This window comes from Thamnophis sirtalis, unplaced genomic scaffold, assembly GCF_051295495.1.
Source record: "Thamnophis sirtalis isolate CommonGarterSnake01/CBP01778 unplaced genomic scaffold, rThaSir2_p1.2 scaffold_15, whole genome shotgun sequence".
Taxonomy (NCBI): Eukaryota; Metazoa; Chordata; class Lepidosauria; order Squamata; family Natricidae; genus Thamnophis; species Thamnophis sirtalis.
In genome coordinates, this window is record NW_028261395.1 from 4663081 (window position 1) to 4690801 (window position 27721).

General features: G+C 42.9%; 1 protein-coding gene across 1 annotated transcript; it reads right to left on the reverse strand.

The window, feature by feature from the left end:
• LOC106543862 (putative lysosomal acid lipase/cholesteryl ester hydrolase) lies at positions 1–27721 on the reverse strand. The gene is given in 11 exon segments (XM_087702526.1): positions 1–148; positions 150–368; positions 775–846; positions 2610–2681; positions 4679–4825; positions 10091–10227; positions 12139–12248; positions 14293–14491; positions 18091–18208; positions 20720–20831; positions 27636–27721. Coding segments are annotated over 10 exon segments (1203 nt in total). The 5' UTR covers positions 20825–20831; positions 27636–27721; the 3' UTR covers positions 1–124.

Genomic DNA, 27721 nt, shown 5'->3' on the forward strand with positions numbered 1-27721 from the left:
CGCTTTCGTCATCCGCGATTTTGTCGTCCGCGGTTTTGTGGTAGAACCACTATGCGTAGGTAAAAAAGCAAGATCTCCTTTTCACAACTGCCATCAGTGTTTTGGGATTGCAACTTCAAGTGAATCAATGGGCATACTGAGCTTTTCTGCATCAGCTGAATCATATCTCTGAACAAGCGCTGTGGGGCATCAAGGCCCCAAATGAAATCCAGATGTTCCCAATCTGGGATCTCCTTGTGGTATATCAAATTTGGGATCATAGTCATTAACAGGGCGATGTCCTTCCTGTCTGCCAGTATGTCGTGGCCACCCGTCCATATAGCTGTTGGAACATGCATCCCTTCCAGTTTGTAGAGAGGCGGTGTTGGCTACGAAAGAAGAGAAAATTATGGTTAAAAAAAATCCAGAGAGACTTACAACCATTGCAGCATCTCCATGGTCACGTGATCAAAATCCAGACACTTTGCAACTGACTCTATTTATGACATTTGCAGTGGGGCTGGGGGTCACATGATCAGCTTTTCTGACTTTCGGACGAGCAAAGTCAATAGGGAAGCCAGATTTACTTAACAACCATGTTACGAATTTATGGTGATTCACTTAACAACGGTGGCAAGAAATGTCATAAAATGGGGCAAAATTTAAACTTAACACCTGTCTCATTTAATATCAGAAATTCTGGGCTCAATTGTGGTTGTAAGCCGAGGACTATCAGCGTACTGGTTATCTGATAATACTGCAGTCTGATATGTCTCTCCCTTTGGAAATTCTTACCTGTTTATAATGAGCTATGTTTTCTTTTCTGCTTCCCCAGTCAAACGCTCTACTTTCCCCAGACTTTACCATCTGAAAATAAAGTTACTTTTAAAGGTGTATATGCGTTCAAGAATATTCACTCACTCACTCCTTCGTTCATTCTATTTACTGCCTTTCTGCTCTGAGGCATTTATTATATGCAGGAAGAGAAAACAAATCAGGTGAGCAGTTTTCCCGTAACACCTGTTTACCCACCCATTCCTTGAGAGATAACACAGCTGTGTATATTTTCCAAAGTTTTCCCGTACTGGCAGGCATCCAGAGTTTAGTGTAAATAGTTCAAAAGTTTTATTTCTTTTCAAACAAACATTTCATCATTCCTCAATCAGTGAGACAGCGGAGTACAATTTTTTTGTGTGTCAAAATAGTTCTAGTTTACCACCAAATTCTTGTCTAGCCTAATGTATGCCCCTCCCTCCCTCCACCCTTCCCCCCAACTCCCCTCCTCCTTCCCCGCCCCCTCCGACTTCCCAGAACCCGTACACGGTATGGATTTTTAACAAACACAATCTAAAATCTATTGAGAAAAAAGAAATAAAGAAATTAATGACATCTCTACATTGATCTTAGCTTCTTCTTGCTGGAATTAACTTCAAACAATTTAAATCATTCCTGATCTTAAGCCATAGGCTAACTGGAATTTCTTGGTCCCGTATTTATTTTGTGTATAGTCAATCCATTTTTCCCAGTCTCGTTTATATCTCTCATTTGAGTGAAGAGTTTAGTGTAAATAATGGTACTGAGTCCGCCTCCTGCTGAGGGAATTTCCTTAGAAGTAAGACCTCCAAAATTCAATTGGTCTTACTCCTAGAAGGGCACGTGCCAAATTGCAACAGAGGTAAAAGCTAACATTAGAATCATGACCTATAAATAGCAATAGCAATAGCTGTTAGACTTATATACCGCTTCATAGGGCTTTCAGCCCTCTCTAAGCGGTTTACAGAGGCAGCATATCGCCCCCAACAACAATCCGGGTCCTCATTTCACCCACCTTGGAAGGATGGAAGGCTGAGTCTATCTATCTATCTATCTATCTATCTATCTATCTATCTATCTATCTATCTATCTATCTATCTATCTATCTATCATCTATCTACCTACCTACCTACCTACCTACCTACCTACCTACCTACCTACCTATCTATCATCTATCCATCTATCATCTATCTATCTATCTATCTATCTATCTATCTATCTATCTATCTATCTATTTATCATCTATCTATCATCTATCTATCATCTATCTATCTATCTATAATCTATCTATCTATCACCTATCTATCATCTATCTATCTATCTATCTATCTATCTATCTATCTATCTATCTATCTATCTATCTATCTATCTATCTATCTATAATCTATCTATAATCTATCTATCACCTATCTATTGATCAATCTATCGATCTATCAATCTATGATCTATCTATGTACCTCTACCTACCTACCTACATCTCTCTCTCTCTCTTTTTCTACCTATCATCTATCTAGCAATAGCAATAGCCGTTAGACTTATATACCGCTTCATAGGGCTTTCAGCCCTCTCTAAGCGGTTTCCAGAGTCAGCATATTACCCCCAACAATCTGGGTCCTCATTTTACCCACCTCGGAAGGATGGAAGGCTGAGTCAACCCTAAGCTGGTGAGATTTGAACAGCCGAACTGCAGTCAGCTGAAGTAGCCTGCAGTGCTGCATTTAACCACTGCGCCACCTCGGCTCTTAAATGCAAGCCAATAACTTAAAACACTCTTGCGGAAAGCATTAATCAATCAGCCTTTGGGGTTTCAACTCTACCTGAGCCCAGTGAAGTGCATTCTGGACAGATGTTCCAGCTGGGCAATGTGTTGCATATACATCTACTCGGCTCTGAAAACAAGAGTGAAATGGTTAGCTAAATATATAAACCAAGTATATCAATCACTTCTTTTTTAAAATTTCATCTAAAGGGTGGGAAAATGCATAAGGACTTAACATTTCGCCATGGTGTCCAAAGGCAATTGGCCTTGGCTAATCTCGAAAAAGCTAAGAAAGTTCAAAGTTCAATGAATTTATATGCCGCCCAATCCCGAAGGACTCCGGGCGGCTTACAGACAAACATCTTTTTTAAAAAAAGATTAAAAATAGAAAAGAGAAGCAGGTTAAAAAAGACACATCATGCACTCAATCTAGGCGGGACTGGACCTCATTCATGAGGTCAACAGCCCCAGGCCTGCCGGAATAGCCAGGTTTTAGTAGCCTTTCGGAAGGCCGAGAGAGTGGGGAGGGTCCGGATCTCTGGGGGTAGCTCGTTCCACAGGGCCGGGGCAGCTACAGAGAAGGCCCTCCCCCGAGGAACCGCCAGACAACATTATCTGGTCGACGGCACCTGGAGAAGACCCATCCTGTGTGATCTTATCAGCCGCTGGGAGGTATGCGGCAGAAGACGGTCTCGAAGATATCCGGGTCCTAGGCCATGTAGGGCTTTAAAGGTGATAACCAGCACCTTGAAAGAAGGGCTGCTCTGATTATTTTTTGGATGAACTAAACCAGGGGTGTCAAACTCAAGACCCGGAGGGTGCTTAGATCTGGCCCACGGGGCCAGCCTGGAAATAGCAAATGACTGGCCCACAGGGTGCCTTTGCTAGCAGCAACGCACTGTGGGAAGCCCCCGTGGACCCCATTTTCGGCCTGGAGAACCTCCTGCAGCACCTTGCCAGCCAAAACAGGTTTTGGCTGGCAGAGTGCTGCAGGAGGCTCTCCAGGCTGAAAACAGGGCACGTGGGAGCTATCCGTGTCCCCTACCTCATTTTGGCCAGCAGAGTGCTACACGAGGCCGGCCGGCCCATCTCCTTCCCCCCCGGCTGGCTCGTGGAGGACAACTAGAAGGCTGATCCGGCCCTCCAAGAAATCCAGTTTGACACCCTTGAACTGGACTCATTTAGGCGAAACGTTTCAACTTCACTTGAGGGAATCTTTGGCATTCGAGAGACACTATCTTGCCATTCTTAAGCTGGCTATGAGTCTCAGTCTTTCATTACCAAATAGCTGAGATGTAAGAAGAGTATTTGCCTGTCCGATAACATACACTCATGCTCTTGTCCTTTCTCGTCTGGACTACTGTAATGCTCTCTACATGGGGCTGCCCTTGAAGAACACCCGGAAGCTTCAACTGGTCCAGAATGCGGCTATGCGGGTTGTCATGGGGGCACCTAGGTGTTCCCATGTTACACCCCTTTTAGGCGGCCTGCACTGGTTTCCGGTTGTCTTCCGGGTGCGATTCAAGGTACTAATTATGACCTTTAAAGCGCTCCATGGCTTAGGCCCAGGGTAGCTGCGAGACCACCTACTGCCACCGGTAGCCTCCCATCGTCCAGTGCGATCCCACAGAGTTGGCCTCCTCAGGGTGCCGTCGGCCAGACAGTGTCGGCTAGCGGCCCCCAGGGGGACAGCCTTCTCTGTGGGAGCGCCTTCCCTCTGGAACGAGCTGCCCCCGGAGCTTCGTATAATCCCTGACCTCCGGTCCTTCCGACGCGCCCTAAAAAGTTGGCTTTTCCAGCAAGCCAGCCTGGCCTGAACAGAACAAAACAAATTATTGATCACTGTTAATTTTAATTTGAATTCTTTTTTAAAAAAAAATGTCATTGTCAATTTTAATTGGGTTTGGGGATATCCTGTTTAATTTCTTTTTAACTTTTGTATTATGTGTTTCTTTTAATGTTGTACGCCGCCCTGAGTCCTTGGGAGAAGGGCGGCATATAAATCGAATAAACCTAAACCTAACCTACACAATGTTATTTTTTTTTAAAAAAAAAACATTTACAGATTCATTCATTTCATTTCAAATCAGAGTTTACGCATTTAGGCTCTTTAATTCATGCTCTTACCATGTTTAGGTTTTTCTCGTTAAATCCACAGATGAGAAAGAAAAGGTTGCCACAAAGATCATCAAGTATAACCCGGTCGCACACTTGGGTAGCAAGCCATTTTATTATACCATTCTGGGGCATAAATTGCTTTGTTCCAAATATTTCCTGCCAAAATAAGAATAGTATACCATAGGTCCCTTTGCTAGAAAACTAGGATGCTTCTAACTATGATCAACGTAGAATTATAGGGCTGGACAACAAGGAATGCGTGGAATATCATTAAACAGAGATCCATCCTAGAACTAAGGAGAAATTTCCTGAAAGTGAGAATAATTAGCCAGTGGAACAACTTGCCTCCCGAAGTTTTGGATGCCCTCATCACTGAAGGTGTTCAAGAAGCCATTTATCCAGAGTGGTCTCGGATTTTCTGCCATGGGCAGGGAGTTAAGACTAGTAACCTCTGAGACAGTGGTTCCCAAACTTGGCAACTTTAAGACTTGTGGACTTCAACTCCCAGAATTCTCTGCTGGCTGGAGAATTCTGGGAGTTGAAGTCCACAAGTCTTAAAGTTGCCAAGTTTGGGAACCACTGCTCTAAGACATGACACATCCGGCCCGTGGGCACCCCTGTTCTAAAGTCTCTTTCAACCCTATTATTCCTTGTTATTGCCAAATTTACCAAACACTGTGGTTGAATTTGGAAAATACAGTATTGTTCGAACTATAAGATGTACCGGACTATAAGACGCACCTAAATTTACAGGAGGACAACAACAACAAAAAAAAATTAGTTTCTGGAGTCTGTGCAATGAAATTACACTGAACAATAACCTGAAAGAGATTTATACATACACACACAATATATATATATATATATATTGTGTGTGTATGTATAAATCTCTTTCAGGTTATTGTTCAGTGTAATTTCATTGCACAGACTCCAGAAACTAATTTTTTGTTGTTGTATATATATATATATATTTTCTGAGGTTTTCGCGGGTGTTAGTATGTAGGTCTCTAGTTATTCGGGTTTTCTCCCGCGTAAAATTGGAGATGTCTTGGCGACGTTTCGACGAAGTCTCATTCGTCATCTTCAGGCTTCTTCAGGCTTGGTGCTTCCATTTGCTCCTGGAAGCACCAAGCCTGAAGATGATGAATGAGACTTCGTCAAAATGTCGCCAAGACATCTCCAATTTTACGCGGGAGAAAACCCGAATAACTAGATAGATAGATAGATAAATGATAGATAGATGATAGATAGATAGATAGATAGATGATAGATAGATGATAGATAGATAGATAGATGATAGATAGATAGATAGATGATAGATAGATGATAGATAGATAGATGATAGATAGATGATAGATAGATAGATGATAGATAGATGATAGATAGATAGATAGATAGATGATAGATAGATAGATAGATAGATAGATAGATAGATAGATGATAGATAGATAGATAGATAGATAGATAGATAGATAGATTATATATATATATATATATATATATATATATATATATATATATATATATATATATATATATATATATATATATATATATATATATATATATATATATATATATATATATATATATATATATAATTTCTGTATCATTGGTACTCAGCACCTGATAGTCTGACAAAGATATAAAAGTGTTTCAAATGTTGGCTTGAAAACTAATTTTAAAGAAGGTACATTTTATCATATTTGGTAGAATTAGGATAAAGCAAAGTCACATTGGAGGCAAGTTTATCCTTTAATTTAGAAGATTAGTAAAAACAAGCATAAAACTGAAACCAGAAATTTTCTTTTAGAACTACTGAATAAAGATCTTGGGGGGAAAAATATGAACCTTTATCAACTATGTTTACAGCAGCTAAAATTCCGTATTTGCAAAAATGGAAAGATATGTATAATGGAAGAATAGATGGAAAAATTGTTGGGGTTGCAAAAAAAGCAAAATTAACTGTTTTAATTAAAGAATGTATCCAGTTTTGTTTACATTTGGGAGACCACTTCTGGATTTTACATTCGAAATGGCGGGGGGGGGGGAGATGAAATTTTGACTTTGGGGTTTGTTGTTAAATTTTAAAAAAAATGTTAAATTCATTTGTTGTTATAGAAATAGGTAGTATTTAATAATTATGTAAAAATAAAAAAATTGGATTCTAATTTTTTGTGCACTTCACTGCACCGAAAAAAATCCACTGCTTTTATTTCCTCCCCAGTTACCTTTCTCCTTTTTCCTTCCCATTTCTCCTATTATCTTTATTTCTATTTGAATTTTAAGATAAACTTCAATTAAAAAAAATTAAAATGCTAAAGGAGGTAAACATGTTACCATTGTGGTTTTTAATATAGCTGAGTAAGCTGATACGACTTCATTCACATATTCTGCTAGATGTTAATAGCAGTTAGACTTAATAGCAATAGCAGTTAGACTTATATACCGCTTCATAGGGCTTTCAGCCCTCTCTAAGCGGTTTACAGAGTCAGCATATCGCCCCCACAGTCTGGGTCCTCATTTCACCCACCTCGGAAGGATGGAAGGCTGAGTCAACCTTGAGCCGGTGAGATTAGAACCGCTGAACTGCAGATAACAGTCAGCTGAAGTACTGCACCCTAACCACTGCGCCACCTCGGCTCATAAATGAATGAATTGATTCACCTTTGGTGGTACCCAAAACAAACTATTCCGAAACTTCCTGTGGTGAATCTACCCAGCCATTAACAGGCAGAAAAATGTTACATATCTGATTCAAGGAACTCCCTCATTTGAGATAGAAGCACATCTACATAAGTTTATTAAGGGCATCTACTAATTTTGTTTCAACGTGGAAAACCAGTTTGGTGTATTGGTTAGTGTGCTGGCCTAACAAGACTTGAGTTCTAGTCCTGCCTTCGATGTGAAAAGCCAACTGGATGATCATGTGCCAATCATACTCATAGCCCAACTCAACTAACTGTGTTGTTATTGTGGGGAAATGATGAAGAGAAGGAAGGAGTATTAGATATGTTCTCTGCCTTCAAATAATAATTAAGATGGGATATAAATAACAACCCCCAAATTTAAAAAAAATATTTTTTATTTCATATATGCTATGGCATCATAACTATTACACTTATATCATGGTTGAACTGCTCCTAGAGTTAGGAAGTTTTTCCTAATATTTAATCAGAAGTTATCTTCCTGTAACATTCAACCTGGGCCCCATATTTGGGGAAGTGGGAGGGAGGGCTTAGAAGGCAGTTATATTCTGAAAAAGAACTGAGAACAAGACAGAGAGAAAATATTAAAGGTAAAGGTCCCCCTCACACATATGTGCTAGTTGTTGCTGACTCTAGGGGGCGGTGCTCATCACCGTTTCAAAGCCGAAGAGCCAGCGCTGTCCAAAGACATCTCTGTGGTCATGTGGCCGGCCGTGGCATGACAAAACCGCGCTCGACTAAAGCGCGCCCAATTAAAGCGCGCCGCTGACGTCATCAACAGGGCGACAACAGCGAGCGCGGAGAAAGAAGGGCGCTTTAAATAGCGCTTTGAAAGCAAGCCGATTCAAGTTAAGGTAAGGGTTAGGTTTAGGGTTAGGTTAAGGGTTAGGTTTAGGGTTAAGGGTTAGGTTTAGGGTTAAGGGTTAGGTTAAGGGTTAGGTTTAGGGTTAAGGGTTAGGTTTAGGGTTAAGGGTTAGGTTAAGGGTTAGGTTTAGGGTTAAGGGTTAGGTTTAGGGTTAAGGGTTAGGTTAAGGGTTAGGTTTAGGGTTAAGGGTTAGGTTTAGGGTTAAGGGTTAGGTTAAGGGTTAGGTTTAGGGTTAAGGGTTAGGTTTAGGGTTAAGGGTTAGGTTAAGGGTTAGGTTTAGGGTTAAGGGTTAGGTTTAGGGTTTAGGGTTAGGTTAAGGGTTAGGTTTAGGGTTAAGGGTTAGGTTTAGGGTTAAGGGTTAGGTTAAGGGTTAGGTTTAGGGTTAAGGGTTAGGTTTAGGGTTAAGGGTTAGGTTTAGGGTTAGGGTTAGGTTAAGGGTTAGGTTTAGGGTTAAGGGTTAGGTTAAGGGTTAGGTTTAGGGTTAAGGGTTAGGTTTAGGGTTAAGGGTTAGGTTAAGGGTTAGGTTTAGGGTTAAGGGTTAGGTTTAGGGTTAAGGGTTAGGTTAAGGGTTAGGTTTAGGGTTAAGGGTTAGGTTTAGGGTTAAGGGTTAGGTTTAGGGTTAAGGGTTAGGTTTAGGTTAAGGGTTAGGTTTAGGGTTAAGGGTTAGGTTTAGGGTTAAGGGTTAGGTTAAGGGTTAGGTTTAGGGGGGTTAGGTTTAGGTTTAGGGGTTAATTTTAGGTTTAGCGTTTACAGCGTGCTTCTGTCTCCGCGCTGTTGTCGCCCTGTGATGACGTCAGCTACGCGGTTTCGTCGAGCGTGCTTTAGTCGAACGCGGTTTTGTGGTGGAACTGTGGCCGGCATGACTAAATACCGAAGGCGCACGGAACACTGTTAACCTTCCCACCAAAAGTGGCTCCCGTTTTTCTACTTGCATTTTTACATGCTCTCGAACTGCTAAATTGGCAGAAGCCAGGACAAGTAACGGGAGCTCAACAGAGTCGTATGATTGCTTGCTCTTAATAGGGCATTGTATTAATTTCAGAAGATTAATCCACGTGGGCAGGACCTTCATGGCTACTTCAGTTGAGACTCAAATTGCTATCAAGTGTCCTCACCGATGCCAAGAAGATCAGCAATTACTTCTTTTTTTTTTTCCAACTTGAATAAGGCACTTCATCTTTTCAAGGAAGTTGGCAGGCGAACCTCACAGTAGTAAGAACAGGTAAAACACTCAACGCTCAAGTATTTTCTAGGCCCAACTCAACAATTCAATATTTCAATAATTTTGGGGAGAGGGGTAACTGGACATCTTTAGAGCCGAGGTGGCGCAGTGGTTAGGGTGCAGTACTGCAGGCCACTTCAGCTGACTGCTATCTGCAGTTCAGCGGTTCAAATCTCACCGGCTCAGGGTTGACTCAGCCTTCCATCCTTCCGAGGTGGGTAAAATGAGGACCCAGACTGTGGGGGCGATATGCTGACTCTGTAAACCGCTTAGAGAGGGCTGAAAGCCCTATGAAGCGGTATATAAATCTAACTGCTATTGCTATTGCTATCTTTAAAAAGTGACTTTGGGCAACTTACTGTCTTGGTCAGCTCAACTTCCCTCTTTCTCACCACAGGAGGAAAAAGAGGAAGAAGCAGAATAGACAGCCATCATCTACGATGCCACCGAACATCTCAAGTCACACAGTGTAGTGTTTGTTTAAAACTGGGTTCCTTGTTAAGACGTTTGTTCAAAGCACATCGGTCTTTTGTTCAAGTATGTACAAAAGGAAATGTACCACTTAGCTACATCACCTAACATCCACACTTTGCGGTTCAAGCAAATATTTCAAACAAAACACGTACTTTAAGTAGAAATTCAGGAAGCTGTCCAAGTTTGGCCAAACCGCTGGTTGAAAATGACGCAGTCATAACAGGGGCCAATCCCAAAAACATGTGTATCTTTTTTGCCAACTCTGGAAAAGCTGAAAACGCTATGAAACCTGGAGGAGCGAGAAACACGAAGGACATGAATAGATCTTAAACTTACGCGGCTGAACAAAATCAGTAGGAAAAGAGTTCATTGCATATTCCACAAAAGCAATCGCATTTTTTAAAATCATTTTCACAGCTTTTTCTTTTCTTTTCCTTTTCTTTTTATTTTTCATTTCTTTCAATTTTAGTGTAAAATACAAATTGAATAGATTAATGAATAGTAGAAATACACCGAAGTGAGGAGTAGAGGGAAAGAAGAGGGAGGAGTAGAGAGGGAGTGAGAGGGGAATGTAAGGAGGGTGAGATGGAGGGAAGGGGAGAAATGTTTGAGGGGGAGGGGAAGTAGAAGAGGGGAATGCTGGAGGGGAGAAATGAAAGTTGGAGGGGGAGAAGAAAGGGTGTATGGAAGGTTGAAGTGTCATGTTGGTTTTCTATGGTGGAATATAAGATGAGTTGTGTTTACTGTTTTCTTAATTGCACAGAATATAAGTGATTGTATAAAATGAAAATGAAAACGAAATAAAACAGTCTTCAAAGAAAAGCAATCGCATTTTTTAAAATCATTTTCACAGCTTAGGAATAGCATAAATAAGGCAAAGGGAACTTTCTCCGCGCCTGAAGACTCTTTTCATCCGTTTTTTTTCCTTTATAAATCCAAAGCAGTTTTCAAAATGATTAAGCACTCTGAGATTTGATTCTTAGAAGCCTCTTTTGCTATGCTGAAAAAAGTTGTTTTCTGCAGGCATCAGCTAGTTACATAGGGTATGTCATTTTTAAAATAGGCAGGCAACAAATCACAAGGATTTAGCACATTGTGCAGACGCACCATATGCCATTGATGGCTAACCTTTTTGCTAAAAGTGGAGGGAGTGGAGGGGGGGGGAAGTCGTGCATGGGCATGCCCACACCCATAATTTTATGTGCCCTCCCTCCGTGCATGCACGCGGGGTCTGCCATGTATGCACGTGTGACCCCCCCCCTCCTTTTCGCGCACAATGGCACAATGGATCCATTTTTCGCCCTCTCCAGCCTCCAGGGGCTTTCTAGGAGCCTGGGGAGGGCGAAAACGGCCTTTGCTGCCCTCCCGGAGGCCCTCCCGGAGCCAGAAACTGCCCGTTTTCTGACTTCCAGTTTCCGTGTTGGGCTGTTTTTTTTTCCCCTCCGGGGGCTTTAGGGAAGCTACCTTATAGGATTGCCCATAGGACCGTTTTTTCTCCCTCCGGAGGCTTCAGGAGACTTCCCTGAAGCCTCCAGAGGGCAAAAAACAGCCCAATGCACAAACCGGAAGTCCGTTCCTGAACTTCCGGTTTGCGTGTCTGGAGGGAGAAAAACGGCCCAATGCGCAAACCGGAAGTTCGGACTTCCAGTTTGCATGTTGGGCTGTTTTTCGCTTTCCGGAGGCTTCAGGGAGTCTCCGGAGAATGAAAAACAGCCGAAAATGAAGATTGAAATCAGCTGGCCAGTGCACGCATGCACACTGGAGCTGACTGCGTGCCCTAAGAAATGGCTCCGTGTGCCACTTGTGGCACACGTGTTATAGGTTCGCCATCATGGCTATATGCCATATACCCCTTTATAGAATTCAACTGAAATTGGGGGCCTTCATTTGGTCCAAGAGATCTTAATTCAGTTCAGAGTCACCTCAAAACTTTAGTGTCTTCATCAAGCTTTCATATATAAATATTTTCCATTATTCAAAATATGTCTTTCCTAAGCTAATACCCTTCAGATTACACATTCCACAAGCTGCAGTCATAACTCATCTGGAAAACATCAATTTAAAGAATACTGATGATGGAGATGATTATTTATTTGTATTTGGCGTTAATTACCGCTTTATAGATAAGCATTGTGAAATTTAACTTCGCCCATGTAGCTATTAAAATAACCAATGTAAAATAAGTAGTTTGCTAACCTACCTATGATGGTGCCTTGAGAATGGCCAACGTAGAAGAGTTTCTCCTGGCCAGTTTTGTTCAAGACAAAGTTTATTGAAGCAGGGAGGTCATATTTAGCCATTTCATCAAAACTAAAGAGAGCAGAGGGAAATCCATCAGATTCAGATTCAGATTTAGTTTATTTGTATGCCGCCCTTCTCCGGGAGGGACTCAGGGCGGCGAACATCTCAAAAGGGGAAAAGGGGATACAAACACAATACACGTGATTAAAATAAACAAGAATCATACAGACACACAAATCGAGAGGGGAAGGGAACTCATCAACCCCAGGCCTGCCGGCACAGCCAGGTTTTGACGGCTTTCCGGAAGGCCTGGAGAGAGGTGAGGGTCCGAATCTCCGCAGGGAGTTCGTTCCAAAGGGCCGGAGCTGCCACAGAGAAGGCCCTCCCCCGGGTGGTAGCCAGGTGGCATTGGCTGGTGGACGGAACCCGGAGGAGATTCAGATTTACACATAACGTAAAGAAGTAGGATCCATCCGAGCCGCCACGCACTGAAATAGAACTTGTCAGATTCCTGCACTTCAGCTCCTAGAATTGCCCAATCAGGCTGCTTAGCTCTTCCTTTCAACATTTTCCCTTCCTTTCTGCAACTTGTCTTTTTTAATTTGTAAACCTGGAGGTGGGTCCTGTTTTTCTTTATAGACTTTTATTTTATTTTTTTAAAAAAGTCAGCTTTGGGAAAGTGCCAGGACAAAAATGTAATTAGCAATGTTCTTTATGAAAGCAAAAAAAGGCCAGTTTACACATTATGGATTTGGTGAAGAAATCATAGTCAGTTCCAACCAAACAGCAGTGATTCAACATACAAATCAAGCAATGTGCATCAGCCATCATATGTCATCGTCCTCCTGAGATATCAACACTGGTGCCGGTTTGTCACACAGTGGGAACTATATAAAGGTAAAGGTTCCCCTCGCACATATCTGCTTGTCATTCCCGACCCTAGGGGGCAGTGCTCATCTCCGTTTCAAAGCCGAAGAGCCAGCGCTGTCCGAAGACATAAGCCGAAGAGCCAGCGCTGTCCGAAGACATCTCCATGGTCATGTGGCCGGCATGACTCAATGCTGAGTAAGCTGATACGACTTCATTCATTTTACAAAATAAAATGAAACAGGTTAAAAACAACACATATCCATCCGTTTTGATCGGGGCTGGATCTCTACAATGAGGTCAACAGCCCCAGGCCTGCCGGAATAGCCAGGTTTTAACAGCTTTCCTGGAGGCCATGAGAGTGGGTAAGGTCCAGATCTCTGGGGGTAGCTGATTCCAAAGGGTCGGAGCAGCCATAGAGAAGGCTCTCCTCCAGGGAGCCGCCAGCCGACATTGTCTGGCTGACGGCATCCGAAGGAGGCCCAATCTGTGGGATCTTACCGGCCGCTGGGAGGTATGTGGCAGTAGGCGGTCTTGAAGATACGCTGGCCCTAAGCCATGTAGGGCTTTAAAGGTAATGACCAACACCTTGAATTGCGTTCATGACTTCATTGTCATTGCATGTGGTACAACAAAATTAAATGCCGTCTTCAGTGTACATTGCAATTATAAAAGTAAAAACACAAACATACATCCTTTACATTATATATAATTGAAATTGAAAATCAGATGTTGCCCTATACCATAGAATTCAAAATATGGTTATTGCCCTGGGATAGCAGCTGTTTTTCAGCCTGTTTGTTCTTGTTTTTACTGTCCTGTACCGTCTGCCAGATGGTAATAGTTAAAAAAAAAAGGAAATGCATATACTTACATGCCCGCGCACACACATACACTTTCATTACTAAAGCTATAAAAAGCAGGCTTTATGTGGCACATAATAGCAATAGCAATAGCAGTTAGACTTATATACCGCTTCATAGGGCTTTCAGCCCTCTCTAAGCGGTTTACAGAGTCAGCATATTGCCCCCACAGTCTGGGTCCTCATTTCACCCACCTCGGATGGATGGAAGGCTGAGTCAACCTTTGAGCCGGTGAGATTTGAACCGCCGAACTGCAGATCACAGTCAGCTGAAGTGGCCTGCAGTACTGCACCCTAACCACTGCGCCACCTCGGCTCTTCAAAGGAAGTGATAGGTAAAGGGGCAAAACCAAACAATTCCTAACGTTTCACAAATTTGTCTACCTGAACATCCAGAATTCTTTTTGCTTTGTGGTGTACTTGATGTGTTTTCGAGACCAAGTGTTTCCCCTGCTGTTCCCTAACCAAACATCAAAACCAGCGTCAGCCAGCACAAAACCCAGGCTGTTGTAGTCCAGATTGGTCACCCAGTTGCTGCCATCAGCAAGAAAGCCATGTTGCAGAAACACAGCCGGTCTCGGTTCTGAAAGAGAAGCATTTTTACACATAGTTAGAAGCAGAACAACGCCATCCTCTCCTAAGGCAAGAAAGTTCATTGAGCAAATGCCTTTCTTTGAACAACAGCAGATTCGATGTATAAATACATTGATGCTAATGTAATCTCCCCAAAGAGATTCTCAAGGGGAGGGGGAATTCATAAATTTGTGATTAGGTTCCCATCTTTATATGCCGCCTGACTCTCAGCAACTCTGGGTGGTTTACAAATGATTTAGCAATAGCAATAGCAGTTAAGACTTCTATACCGCTTCATAGGGCTTTCAGCCCTCGCTAAGCGGTTTACAGAGTCAGCATATTGCCCCCAACAACAATCCGGGTCCTCATTTTACCCACCTCGGAAGGATGGAAGGCTGAGTCAACCTTGAGCCGGTGAGATTTGAACAGCCGAACTGCAGAACTGCAGTCAGCTGAAGTAGCCTGCAGTGCTGCATTTAACCACTGCGCCACCTCGCTCCTCTTTAAAACAGGGGTCCCCATTCCCCGGTCCGTGGACTAGCACCGGTTCCCAGCATGCCAGAAACTGGGCCATGCAAAGAAATGAAGTCCCATCCATGGGGTGCAGGCAGCATGTGAAACCTTGCCCACTCCGCTCCGCGGAAAAACCTCTCTTCAAAGAACTGTTCCCTTGTGCCCAAAGGTTGGGGGGCTGCTGATTTAAAACAAAGGTACCTTCTTGTGGCCTGACCATTCATGATCCCTCCACCAAACCTCCTGATTTTTGACCTGCCTTGTTCTTTCTAGCCGAAACTGAACAGAATTAGGTAGGATCCTGGAAGAAATTACGGTACCCCAGGGGTGTCAAACTGGCGGCCCGCAGGCCAGATGTACCATGTGCAGACCACGCCCAGTCCTGCTTCGCGAAGAAACGTCATGTGATGCAACATGTCGCCGCGAGTTTGATACTCGTGCTCCACCCTGTATCAATGGGGATGGAAAGCTTTCCCTTGTTGATATTCTGGGGCCAATATGCGAACTATTAAATATATTGTGCAAGATTGCCCACAACATGGTTTCACAGAAGATCTGCATGAAGCAACGTCTGTACAGCTGGATTAGACCTCTGCCGAATCTGCCTAGAAGTTTTATATACAATTATGTGGACAGTGTATGTTTGTTTACTTCCCTTCTGTCATGCTGTCAGCATATGCTAAATAATAATTTAAAGTAGGATAATAAAATGACAACTATAAGAGAGGGTAGGGATGTGTTCTAACCCCCCCCTTCCTCACTCGATCACAGACGACAGTCAGACAGACTTAAAAGGAAACAACTTTATCAGTCCTGGCTCACGCTCACCAAAATAAACATAAATAAAGTCTCTGGCAAAAAAAGGTTACGCAGCAGAATGCAAAAACAAAGAGCTATTACAGCAAGACCAGGTTTACAGAAAGAAAGCAAATCACTTCTCCGAGTGTCTCTTCGAATCAGGATTACAAAAAGCAAATCACTTATCCAAGTGCCTCTCGCAAACAAACCACGACCGATGAACAACGAACCACGAACAAATGAATGAACGTTGACTTCTGCAACCTCTCCATTAGATAATTAGGAAAGAAGACCACGAGACTCCATGAGTAGAAATCAAGTGTACTTTTACTAATTATAAATGATTAAAGGCATAGCGAAGCGAAGACTGATTATTTAGGCGTGAAAGCGATTGATATATAGAATAACCCATTCCCCACCCCTTGGCATCACAGATACAGTCCAATCATAATTCTCCCAAGTGTCAGGTGTGAGATAACTTCAAAAGGCATCACGAAGATGGAATGTCGGTGCCGTTAGTCCTGGCGGGAATCTCCTACGCATGCGTAGTCCGACAGGCAGCTGAGCTCCAGAACCTTCCTCCAGCACAATTAGTAACCCCTCCCAAATACCATGCCCTCCCTCCTCGTTTCATGGCAGCCGAAGCAACAGCAAAGCAGAGGCTATCACCAGGGCGTGACACCATCCGTCCTTTTATCTCCAGAAGACGACACTTAACGAGCCCCAGCTGCAGCGTTATTCCTGCATCCCGACTCAACTCACAGCAAACTTCTGCTGAGTCACAACAGGATGGCATAATAACAAACCAAGTGGAAGCATCACCAACAACAAAGACAACCTAAGTTTATTGGTGCCTTGGGTGAAGAGCCAGTTCTTTGGCCCCTCAGCATGGTACATAATTCAGCTGAACACATCAATCAATCAACCTGAGTGAGGGTGAAAGGAGGAGGAGGTTGGGCTACAGAAGAATTTTTTTTTAAAAAAAGGGATCATATGAGATGGTATTTTGTTAAGAGATGTAATAAAGACAATACTTCTTTAAAACACATGCTTTTACAATGTCCCATGCTTATAAATTATTAGAGAAAGACTTGATAACCATCAACTGCTGAGATAGTTGCAAACGATCTCATAGAAAAGGAAAGAATTGGGTTGGGTATGTGTGTGGGCCTTTTTATATTCTACAGGGAAGCAGGATAACTCAAAAAGCCAAACTAACCTCAAGGCTTGGCATTGCTGATGGAGATATCCAACCTCAAAAACAAGAACTGAGATTTCCTGCTGGGTTACATTTATTTGATTTGCCACGCCTTTGCGAAGCTGAGAGACCTTGCAATCTGAAGCATTATGGCAGCAATAGTACAGTAGAATTATGTTTTTTTTTACTAAATGTATATGCCACCCATTTATATTAGTTTCTAGGTTGCTTCTCTCCTTGATTAGTTTCCACCCATTGCTTCTTGTCCTGCCCACAGCTGCTTTGGAGAATAGCTTGACTCCCTCTTCTTTGTGGCAGCCCCTGAGATATCGGAGCACTGCTATCCTATCACCCCTACTCCTTCTTTTTGTTAAACTACACATACCCAATTCCAGCAACCGACTCTTTGATGAGTGAATTTTTTTTCAACCTATCAGGTTGGTTTGTCCTGTTAGGCACAAAGATCAGGACTAAGTAGAATTCTGGCCGTTCCATTTCAACAGTCTCTTGGGCTAATGTCCTCACTGAACTGAGCAGAGCGTGACCCGTCAAAACCGCGCTCGACTAAACCGCGCCCGATTAAACCGCGTCGCTGACGTCATCAACAGGGCGACAACAGCCAGCGCGGAGAAAGAAGGGCGCTTTAAATAGCGCTTTGAAAGCAAGCCGATTCAACTTAAGGTAAGGGTTAGGTTTAGGGTTAAGTTTAGGGTTAGGTTAAGGATTAGGTTTAGGGTTAGGTTAAGGGTTAGGGTTAGGTTAAGGGTTAGGTTAAGGGTTAGGATTATGTTTAGGGTTTGGTTAAGGGTTAGGTTTAGGTTTAGGATTAGGTTTAGGGGGGTTAGGTTTAGGTTTAGGGGTTAATTTTAGGTTTAGGGTTTACAGCGTGCTTCTGTCTCCGCGCTGTTGTCGCCCTGTTGATGACGTCAGCGACGCGGTTTTGTCGAGCGCGGTTTTGTGGTGGAACCGAGCAGAGTAATTAAACAAATTAAAATATATTGGGAATAGGAAACAATCATTTTAACATGGAGAGACAATATTTATAAGTGATCTATATACTTTCATACTACTCTATTAACTGTTTACGAACATATACTCACCCTTGTTTTTCGGACTTAATTTCCCGTAAGGAATTCTATTAAGACCTAGGAAATATCCATCATCCGTCACCACCTCATATTCCTCACTGGGATATCCTCTGAATAAAATGATTTCACTCTAAAAGAGAAACAAATCAAAGATAATGTTGCTCATTATTAAATTATTCTAAAGCACCCAGGATAGCCTTCACCTAATTTAATGTTCTCAAGATGTTTTGTGACCGCTATTCCTATTATTGCAAACTTTTAACAACCCTAGCTAGGAATTTTGGAAAGTTTGTTAGCTCAAAATATCAAGACAGGTTGATAAAAGGCTGGCCTAGATAATTTATTTCTCTTATCTAAACCCAAGACATTTAAAAAGCAAATTCTATATCAAAGGACAAAGAAAAAAATCACAAAGGTGTCATGGTAAACTTGAGCCGAGGTGGCGCAGTGGTTAGAGTGCAGTGCTGCAGGCCACTACAGCTGACTGCTATCTGCAGTTCAGCGGTTCAAATCTCACCGGCTCAAGGTTGACTCAGCCTTCCATCCTTCCGAGGTGGGTGAAATGAGGACCCAGATTGTTGGGGGCGATATGCTGACTCTGTAAACCGCTTAGAGAGGGCTGAAAGCCCTATGAAGCGGTATATAAGTCTAACTGCTATTGCTATTGCTATATCTATCTATCTATCTATCTATCTATCTATCTATCTATCTATCTATCTATCTATCTATCTATCTATCTGATTGTTGGGGGCAATATGCTGACTCTGTAAACCGCTTAGAGAGGGCTGAAAGCCCCATGAAGCGGTATATAAGTCTAACTGCTATTGCTATTGCAAAACTTCCCTTAATGTTATAGCTATTGCTGTAACTGTCAGATGACCATTGAAACAAAAAAAAAGCAATAAAGCTGAAGCAATTTATCTCTGTATCCGATCAGTAGGTTGGGCAACTATCAACTTGCTTCAAAGTTCACAGTTGCTTCACAATGGTTTAGCAACTTCAAAGAAGGCCCAACTGCCACGCTATATACCTACTGGTAGTACAGTGGTTTGAATGCAGGATTGCAGGCTAATTCCGCCCACAGCCTGGATTTCAATCCTGATAGGACTCAAGGTTGACTCAGCCTTCCACCCTTCTGAGATCGGTAAAATGAGGACCCAGAATGATGTTAGTAGTAAGTTGGCATTAGATACGAGTCAACGGAATTCATGGAGGGCTGGACTTGGGATTGTTTGTGGCACCCTAACAACTGCAGACTGATAAGTCTTTTAACACCAACCCCAGTAAGGCAGGTCAAATTTTTCAACTTTCAGCTTCCAAACATTAGGGGTGCTCAAAAGTTGCGACACGCCTTGGGGATTGTAAAGATATTTTGATTACTTTAATATAATTTAGACGTGCTTGGTAAGTAACTACATAAATATCATAACTTTTTAACATTTTTGTGTCAGCGTTCCAAGTATCATGTAGAATTAAATCAGAGTCCAAGGCAAAACGATCCTTAAAGTTCCAATTTAATAAATCAGACATCTGTGAAATCCCAATTCTGGAAGTTACATCGGATTCCCACCCAGTTGAAAGTTCATGATCTTGTCCCCCGTGACCCGTCAAAACCGCGGTCCACTAAAGCGCGCCCGATCAAAGCGCGTACGTGACGTCATCAGCAGCGCGACAAATAAAATTAAAAATAAATTAAATTAAAATTAAAATAAAATTAAAGCAAGCCGATTCACATAAAGGTAAGGGTTAGGTTTAGGTTTAGGGTTAGGTTAAGGGTTAGGGTTAGGTTTAGGGTTACGTTAAGCGTTAGGGTTAGGTTAAGGGTTAGCGTTAGGTTTAGCGTTAGGTTAAGGGTTAGGTTTGGGGGGGTTAGGGTAAGGTTTTCGCGTTAATTTTAAATTTACTGCTCACAGCGTGCCATTTTCGTCACGCTGTGATGATGTCACGTACGCGCTTTCGTCGAGCGAGCTTTAGTCTACCCCGGATTTGTGGTGGAACCCTTGTCCCCACACCCACAAATCCATCACATGGTCCAATCTTCTTCTTCCACGCTGGCATCTCCACCCAAGCTGGTTCCGGTCATATGCAGAGGTGCGGAGACAAAAGGTGACCTTGGGCTTCTAGAAAAGAATGACAACAGCACATTCCACAATCCTACTCCTTTCTATTCCCCGCTCCCAACAAAAACACTAATGAAACAGCATAACGAAATAAGAGAGAGTGTGGCAGGCCAAAGATCCTAAAAAGGATATAATTAATTGCAGGTCCTCCGGGATTGAGCGGCCTATAAATTCAGTAAATTAAATTAAATAAATGAAAATGTTTGTTTCATTTGGCTCTGCCTCTTCTTCTCCTACACGTTTGCCCTTTTGAGATATGTATCTCACAAGAACTCAGCTGAGCCGGGAGCATTAATGCCCTTCACAAATTCTGCATTTTACTTTACCTGTTTTGCTTTACCTGTTATAAACTGCTCCCAGCTGGGGGAAATTTGCTTAAGAGCAGATTGTCACATTTTTCCTCTGCGGGCCAAATCTTTGTTTGCTGAACAAACTTCATGAAAAGATTGGCCTCCAAATAAATACCACATTACCAATCACTCAAACGGTCTGAAATCGAAGGGATAATAGTAACAACTTACAATGTTCATGGATGTTTCTGGATCCAAATTTCTTTTTCTTCTCTCAAGCACCGATGAGTTTACCAGGCCTTGGAACAAGGTCACTGCGATTATTAGCCGCCACATCTTATCTCTACAAAAAAAGAGAGAAAAGGTCATCTCGTCAGCACAAATATGCAAAGTCACAAACACTACAGTAATAATCAACCTCCTCTAACACCAACACTTAAGACTGTGAAGCTGCAGATCTCTCCTGTTCTACACAGAAACATGAGATTAAAAACAGCTTAGATTTACTCAGCTGATACTCAGAGCTGTGGCGAAAGCACACAAACATACCAGTGTTTGCCTAGAAGAGGGGAAATGCTCCATTATAGTTAAGCGCTGTGGAATTCTAGGAATTGAAGTGCACAACTCTTAAAAGTTGCTGAGATTGGAAAACATCGAACTAGAATAGCATGGTGGGAAGTTATCATCCAGCCCTCTCCCAGACAAATGAAATATGCTAGGAAATATTGAAAAGGCAGAATATTTCTCTGGATGTGAGAAAGGAAGAAACGTGTTTTAAAAGACAGAATAGCTGCCTGTAGCTTCCTGCCCATCCCCACTGTTAATGGGCCGTTAAGAAGGCCAAGCTAGTCCCTTTTACATAATAAAGACTTCTCCACTGCAGCCCCAAGGGGGATGGGAGTAAAGGCATGATAATATTGGCCCTTTACTCAACTGACCACACGGCATCTGAGAACTCAACTAAACCTGGATTCAAAAAACAGCCCAGAGAGTTGCCCCTGCATGGCACCATGGGAGTCTGACAACCAATCAGAATGCATTTCTTACACAGGAACAGGAAACAGAGAGGTGGGACTAAACAGGGTATAAAAAGCCTAGCAAGCCCCTCCTTAAGCCCTTCTCTTCTTCTCCACCAACATTGAAGCATGTGATCACCTTTTCTGTTCAGGGCTCAAGCCATGTGGCCCCATCCAACAATAAACCATCTTTCCAAGCAGCCTCCATGTCTCCAGTGTCTTTATCCACACTTGGAGCTGAACCCAGAAGGACATTTCTTTCATCAGTATGATCCTCCCACTGCTTCTTTTGCCTCTGGCCAATCTCCACAATCATTGGCTTCAATAGAACAAGTTGCCCTATCAGGGACCGGTTCCTGAACCTGATTGAACTATACATGATATTCTTTGCTTTCGCGCCGAATTAACCAGATTCAGCTTCGCTTCGCTGCTATTCGTTTGTAATTAGTAAAAGTACACTTGATTTCAAACAAATGGAGTCGAGTGGTTTCTTTCCTGATTATTAAATGAAGCAGCACCTGACACATGGTTTTGCGTGCCGCCTGCATCCCACAGATGGGGCTTCACTTGTTTGCGTGGCCCAGTTTCTAGCATGAAGTAGCCCCATCGGTTCCACCACAAATGCGTGTATGACAAAAGCGCGTGTGACTAAAGCACGGTGACAAAACCGCGCCGTCAAAACCGCGGAGATGAATGAGCGCTGAAGCACGCCGACAACAGCGCGCCGACAGAAGCGAGCTGTAACATAACCCTAAAAATAACCCTAAACCTTACCCTAAACCTTACCCTAAACCTTACCCTAAACCTTACCCTAAACCTTACCTTAACTTAAATCGCGCTTCTGTCGGCGCGCTGTTGTCGGCGCGCTTTTGACATCGCGGTTTTAGCGCCATGGTTTTGTCGGCACGCTTTTGACGTTCGCGGTTATGTCGTGCCATGGCCCCATCGACTGGGGGGGGAGGGGGAAGGGTTAGAGTGTTCTAGGCCATAAAGTGCAGGATTAACAGAACAGCTTTCGTTCTTAGTTTTATATCTTGTTCTTCCTCATGGAACTCAAGGCAAATTACACAACATTCTCTTCTCTGATTTTTTTCCCTACAACCCTTTGAGGGTAGGCATGGCTGATTGACTTAGTTACCCAAGGAATTTCCATGGCTGAGGGTGGACTGGAATAAGCATTGTCTGGTCTTGCTAATACACCATAACCGTTACACCACAGTGCAAGTACTATCATTACAAAGCAATAAAGTATCGCGCATATCATCTCAATGGCTACTACCAATTTCCAGTTACTGGATATTCAAAGTTGGGGGGGGGGGAACATTAACATCACCACAAATCCATGTTAGTTATCAAAACATTTCCAAATGTCAGTGTCAGGGCTGCTTCACTTAATAACCAAGAAAGAAACCACTCAACTCCATTTTGCGGAATTAAGAGTACTTTTACTGATTATAAGTGATGAGAAGCTAAGCAAAGCTGGATCTGAGCAAAAGCGCGTGAAGCAGTTGATATCAATACATGATCCATTCCCCTCCCCTTGGTAGCCCCAGGCCATAGTCCAATCGTATATCTCCACAGCTGTCAGGTGGGAGACATCTTCAAAAATCGTCATCAGGTTGGAATGCCGGACAGTTGGCTTGGCGGGAAACTCCCTCCTTGCCACTTGCGCAGTAGATGGTGAGAACAGCTCCCAATTAACAGTCCTTAATTCCCACACCCAAATACCATGCCCTCCCTCCCTGTTTCAATGGCAGCCGAAAAACAAGCAGCAAAACAGAGGCTGACGGTCAGGTTTTTCAGTGTTTGTATCAAAAACTGAAGTTGCCAGGAACATAAAATCAATATCAGAACAGGTAAATTGGCCTCTACTGGCTAAAATCTAGTTTAAAAAAGCAACTTGTATATATGTTTGGCTGAACTTTTTAAAAGATAAGTCAAGTTGGATCTAACTACATGGACATAGCAATAGCACTTGGACCTATATACCACTTCACAGTGCTTTTTAGCCCTCTCTAAGCGGTTTACAGGATCAGCATGAGACCATTAGGAAACCTCGGGGATGAAAATTAGACTGGGAAATTAAAAACTCTGCAAAGAAAAAAGCAAAAACTTAACTATGTTCACATTGTTATAAAGTTTTCTATTAGTCAACAAGAACTGAATTCAATTCTAGGGAATGGAGGTGTATTATTGGTCTGCTATCAGCGTTCTGTGCTCCTTCGGGGTTCAATCATGCTGGCCACATGATCACGGAGACGTCTTCGGACAGCGCTGGCTCTTTGACTTTGTAACGGAGATGAGCACCACCCCCTAGAGTCGGGAACGACTAGCACATATGTGCGAGGGGAACCTTTTTAACCTATTGGTCTGCCACTCTGCTTGCACAATTTCCAGTGTCCGGTTACTCTTGTTTATTGTGCTACAGAGAATTGTGATCTGATCCAGCCTGGTCCTTGTACTTTATTTCTAATTCTATATAGAAACTGCAAGTTCCCATCTTGAATTGTAATAATCATATAATAGCACCGTGGCACGACAAAACCGCGCTCGACTAAAGCGCGCCCGATTAAACCGCGTCGCTGACGTCATCAACAGGGCGACAACAGCGAGCGCGGAGAAAGAAGGGCGCTTTAAATAGCGCTTTGAAAGCAAGCCGATTCAAGTTAAGGTAAGGGTTAGGTTTAGGGTTAGGTTAAGGGTTACGTTTAGGTTAAGGATTAGGATTAGGTTTAGGGTTAGGTTAAGGGTTAGGTTTAGGGTTAGGTTAAGGGTTAGGTTTAGGGTTAGGTTTAGGGTTAGGTTAAGGGTTAGGTTAAGGGTTAGGTTAAGGGTTAGGGTTAGGTTAAGGGTTAGGGTTAGGTTAAGGGTTAGGTTTAGATTAAGGGTTAGGATTAGGGTTAGGGTTAGGTTAAGGGTTAGGGTTAGGTTTAGGTTAAGGGTTAGGTTTAGGGTTAGGATTAGGTTTAGGGGGTTAGGTTTAGGGGTTAATTTTAGGTTTAACGTTTACAGTGTGCTTCTGTCTCCGCGCTGTGATGTCAGCTACGCGGTTTCGTCGAGCGCCCTTTAGTCGAACGCGATTTTGTGGTGGAAATTTATGCACGAAGACTGCTTAGGAAAACCTCCACATTTGTAAAAGACAGACAGACAGACAGACAGACAGACACACCCACACACCCACACACACACGGAAGTAACTGAGGTATGGAGCAGTGTATGACTCCAAAAATAGCCCAAGACACACAGTGAATGTGAAAAGCCTCAAGAAGAGGATTTTAAGAGAAAAGAACAGAGTACAAACTCGGCTGGAATGAAGCACAATCACCAGGACTTTGGTGTTTTTCGGAAGATCGTATAGAAACAAGTGATAAGACACTTATTCATTTCTTATTCAAAGAGGATGGTGGAGCTACTTTTCCTCCAGAAAGCTTTATTTATTTTGAGTGGGGGAAAGGCAGCATTTCGCAAGTGTTGCGACAGGCTGCAAAATCCACCTGCCTCCCCATAAGAGTCACTTCCATATTTCTGCTGAAAAAATGGGAAATATATTAAAAAGAGGAAGCCAAAGGATTCTGATTGAGACATCATCTTCTGCAATAAAAACACGTCGAAAGACCAGAGTGGCGAACAAAACAGTTAAAAATATTTTCAGAATTGCGATTTCCATCCTTTCAAGTTTACACATTCAATTGCTGCCTTGGCCTATACAGACCCTTTTTGCAAGAAAACTCCTTAGGGTGGTGAACAGTATGGAAGTCGGATGGAAACACAGAGGCACAAAGTGCCTGGAATCGGTGGTTCCCAGGGTTTTCTACAGCCGCGTCACGTCATATTACGTTCTGCTGTGATCTGTGGAAATCAGCAAGTGAACGTGATCTGCCGTAGAGATCCAAGGATTACAGCTGAGCATTTTGTCCCTTGGATATTGGTTTGAAGGACAGGACATGCTGGTAAAAGTGCAGAGCAAGCAGTTATGGAATGGCCAGAAGGGAATTTTTTGAAATGTTGGCAACTTCTATTACCAATACTGAATTAACTTCCCTGCCTTTAAATTCACTGACGAGAAAAACAACAAAATAATCCACAGCGGTTATTCCTCTTTAACATGCATGCCAGAATTTGAATCCGAAGCTTGTTCTTATTAGTAGTTGAGTTAGTCTGGGGCTTGGGAGCTACCGTAAATAAAATTTAAAAAAAACACACTCTGCTGGAGAGAAGTTTCCTGAAGATGCGCACGAGTCCCGAAGCTCGGAAGACTAAACCTCTGGTCCCGGTGACCGACCCAAATTGGATCCTGCACCATTATCCTGGGGCACATGTATTTTGCCTTCATTCCTTAAGTCCAAAAAGACCTTTATGTAACCTGGCCTGTAACTAGATGGAAGAATGTTGAATGGGGAATTTTTTAAAAAAATTATTTTAATTTTATCAATTTCATATATACATTCACAATTATATGATCTCATAACTGTTATTAATAATATGTATTTATAACAATTTTTCCCTACTGTTGACAATATACTTGAAGATTGCTTTCTTAACATCCCATAGATTCATCTTATCTTACAACGGTCCTACTTCTTCTTCCCTCCCTCCCTCTTTCCTGCCCTCGTTTCTTCTCTCCTACTCCCCTTCCTTCCCTCCCTCCTTCCCCTTCCCTTCTTCCCTCCTTCCTTCCTTCCCTTTCTTTCCCCCTTCCTTTCCTCCTTCCTTCCCCCCTTCCTTCTCTCCTACATTCCCTCCTTTCTTCTCTCCTTCTCTCCTTCCTTCCCTCCTTTCTTCTCTCCTTCTCTCCTTCCTTTCCCCCTTCCTTCCCCCCTTCCTTCTCTCCTACATTCCCTCCTTTCTTCTCTCCTTCTCTCCTTCCTTCCCTCCTTTCTTCTCTCCTTCTCTCCTTCCTTCCCTCCCTCCTTCCTACCCCTTTCTTCTCTTTCTTCTCTCCTTCCTTCCTCCTCTCCTTTCCCTTCTCTCCTTCCCCTTCCTCCCCTTTACCCTTCCCCTCTTCTTCCCATTCCTCCCCTCTTTCCTACTCTTACATTCCCTCCCAAGTTGAATGGGGAATTGATAAGTTAAACTACTAGGAGATCTGAAAAAATACTCCAGGAAAGCTGGTGGCAAAACTACTTCCAAGAATTCCACGTCGCCTTCCGAAATCAAATTGAATCAAACAGGCTGAAGTTTCCTTCCATGTGAATTGATCTCCTTTAAGACTTTAATGCACCGATACAAATAGCCTTCTGGCAAGACGCCCATTTTTCCAAACAATAAATCCATAAACTTTTCGCCAACTTTTCTTGCTTCTAATGATGTTGCCTACCATTGCTCAAGTAGCTTTCTCTACTTTTCGTTCAAAATAGATTTATTTATTTCCGTTTCATTCTATACAATCACATGTTTACTGTGCATAACCGGGGCATATAACATTGAGTAATAAACACAGCCCTCACTTATATAGAAAATGCCCCCTGCAATACAAACCGAATATACCACCTTGACCCACCATACACCCTCTTTCAACCTCCTCCAACTTTCATTCTTCCTTCTCACATACCCCTCTGCACCTACTTCCCCTCCCCCTCTATCTAACCCTAACCCTATCACTCCCTCTCTTAATCCATTCCCTCCCTTCCTTCTCCTCCTCCTCTTTCTCACTCTCTCCACCCTCCTTCTTCTTTCACTCAGCTCCTCCCTTCGGTATACTTCTATTACCTTCCAATATATTCGGTTTGTTCTGTTTTAACACTAACATTAAAAAGCCACAGTATACTTTTGACAGGTGAACAGCTAAGTTAAAATTTCCAGGTCCAAAGGCTGCATTTCCTCGCCATCTTTATTTGCTGGAAGGCCAATGGCTAATGTCAAGAGGCATTGGCCATCCTGTCATTTTAAGAGCCGATGGACAATACGCCTTTCCCAACCACTTTTCCCTGCATCCCATTTTCCTGGGAAGCATCACGGGATTCCCCAACCCAGGCAAGGATTTGATCGGGGCTTCCCCTCCAAGCCCTGCAGCGTTGAGTAGTACTCTCTTTCCCATGTTCCGCTTCCCCACTACAACGCCCAAAAGCCCCAGCCCAGAAGCCCCCAAGGCTATTCCGAGTGTTTCCTTAAGTAAGAGCCCCTGCAATTACCTCTCCAAGCTTCCCGACCCGGGAGGAGAAGCGCAGCAAGAAACTCACCGAGAGAAGCGAGGACGAGGAGGAGACGAAGACAGAGA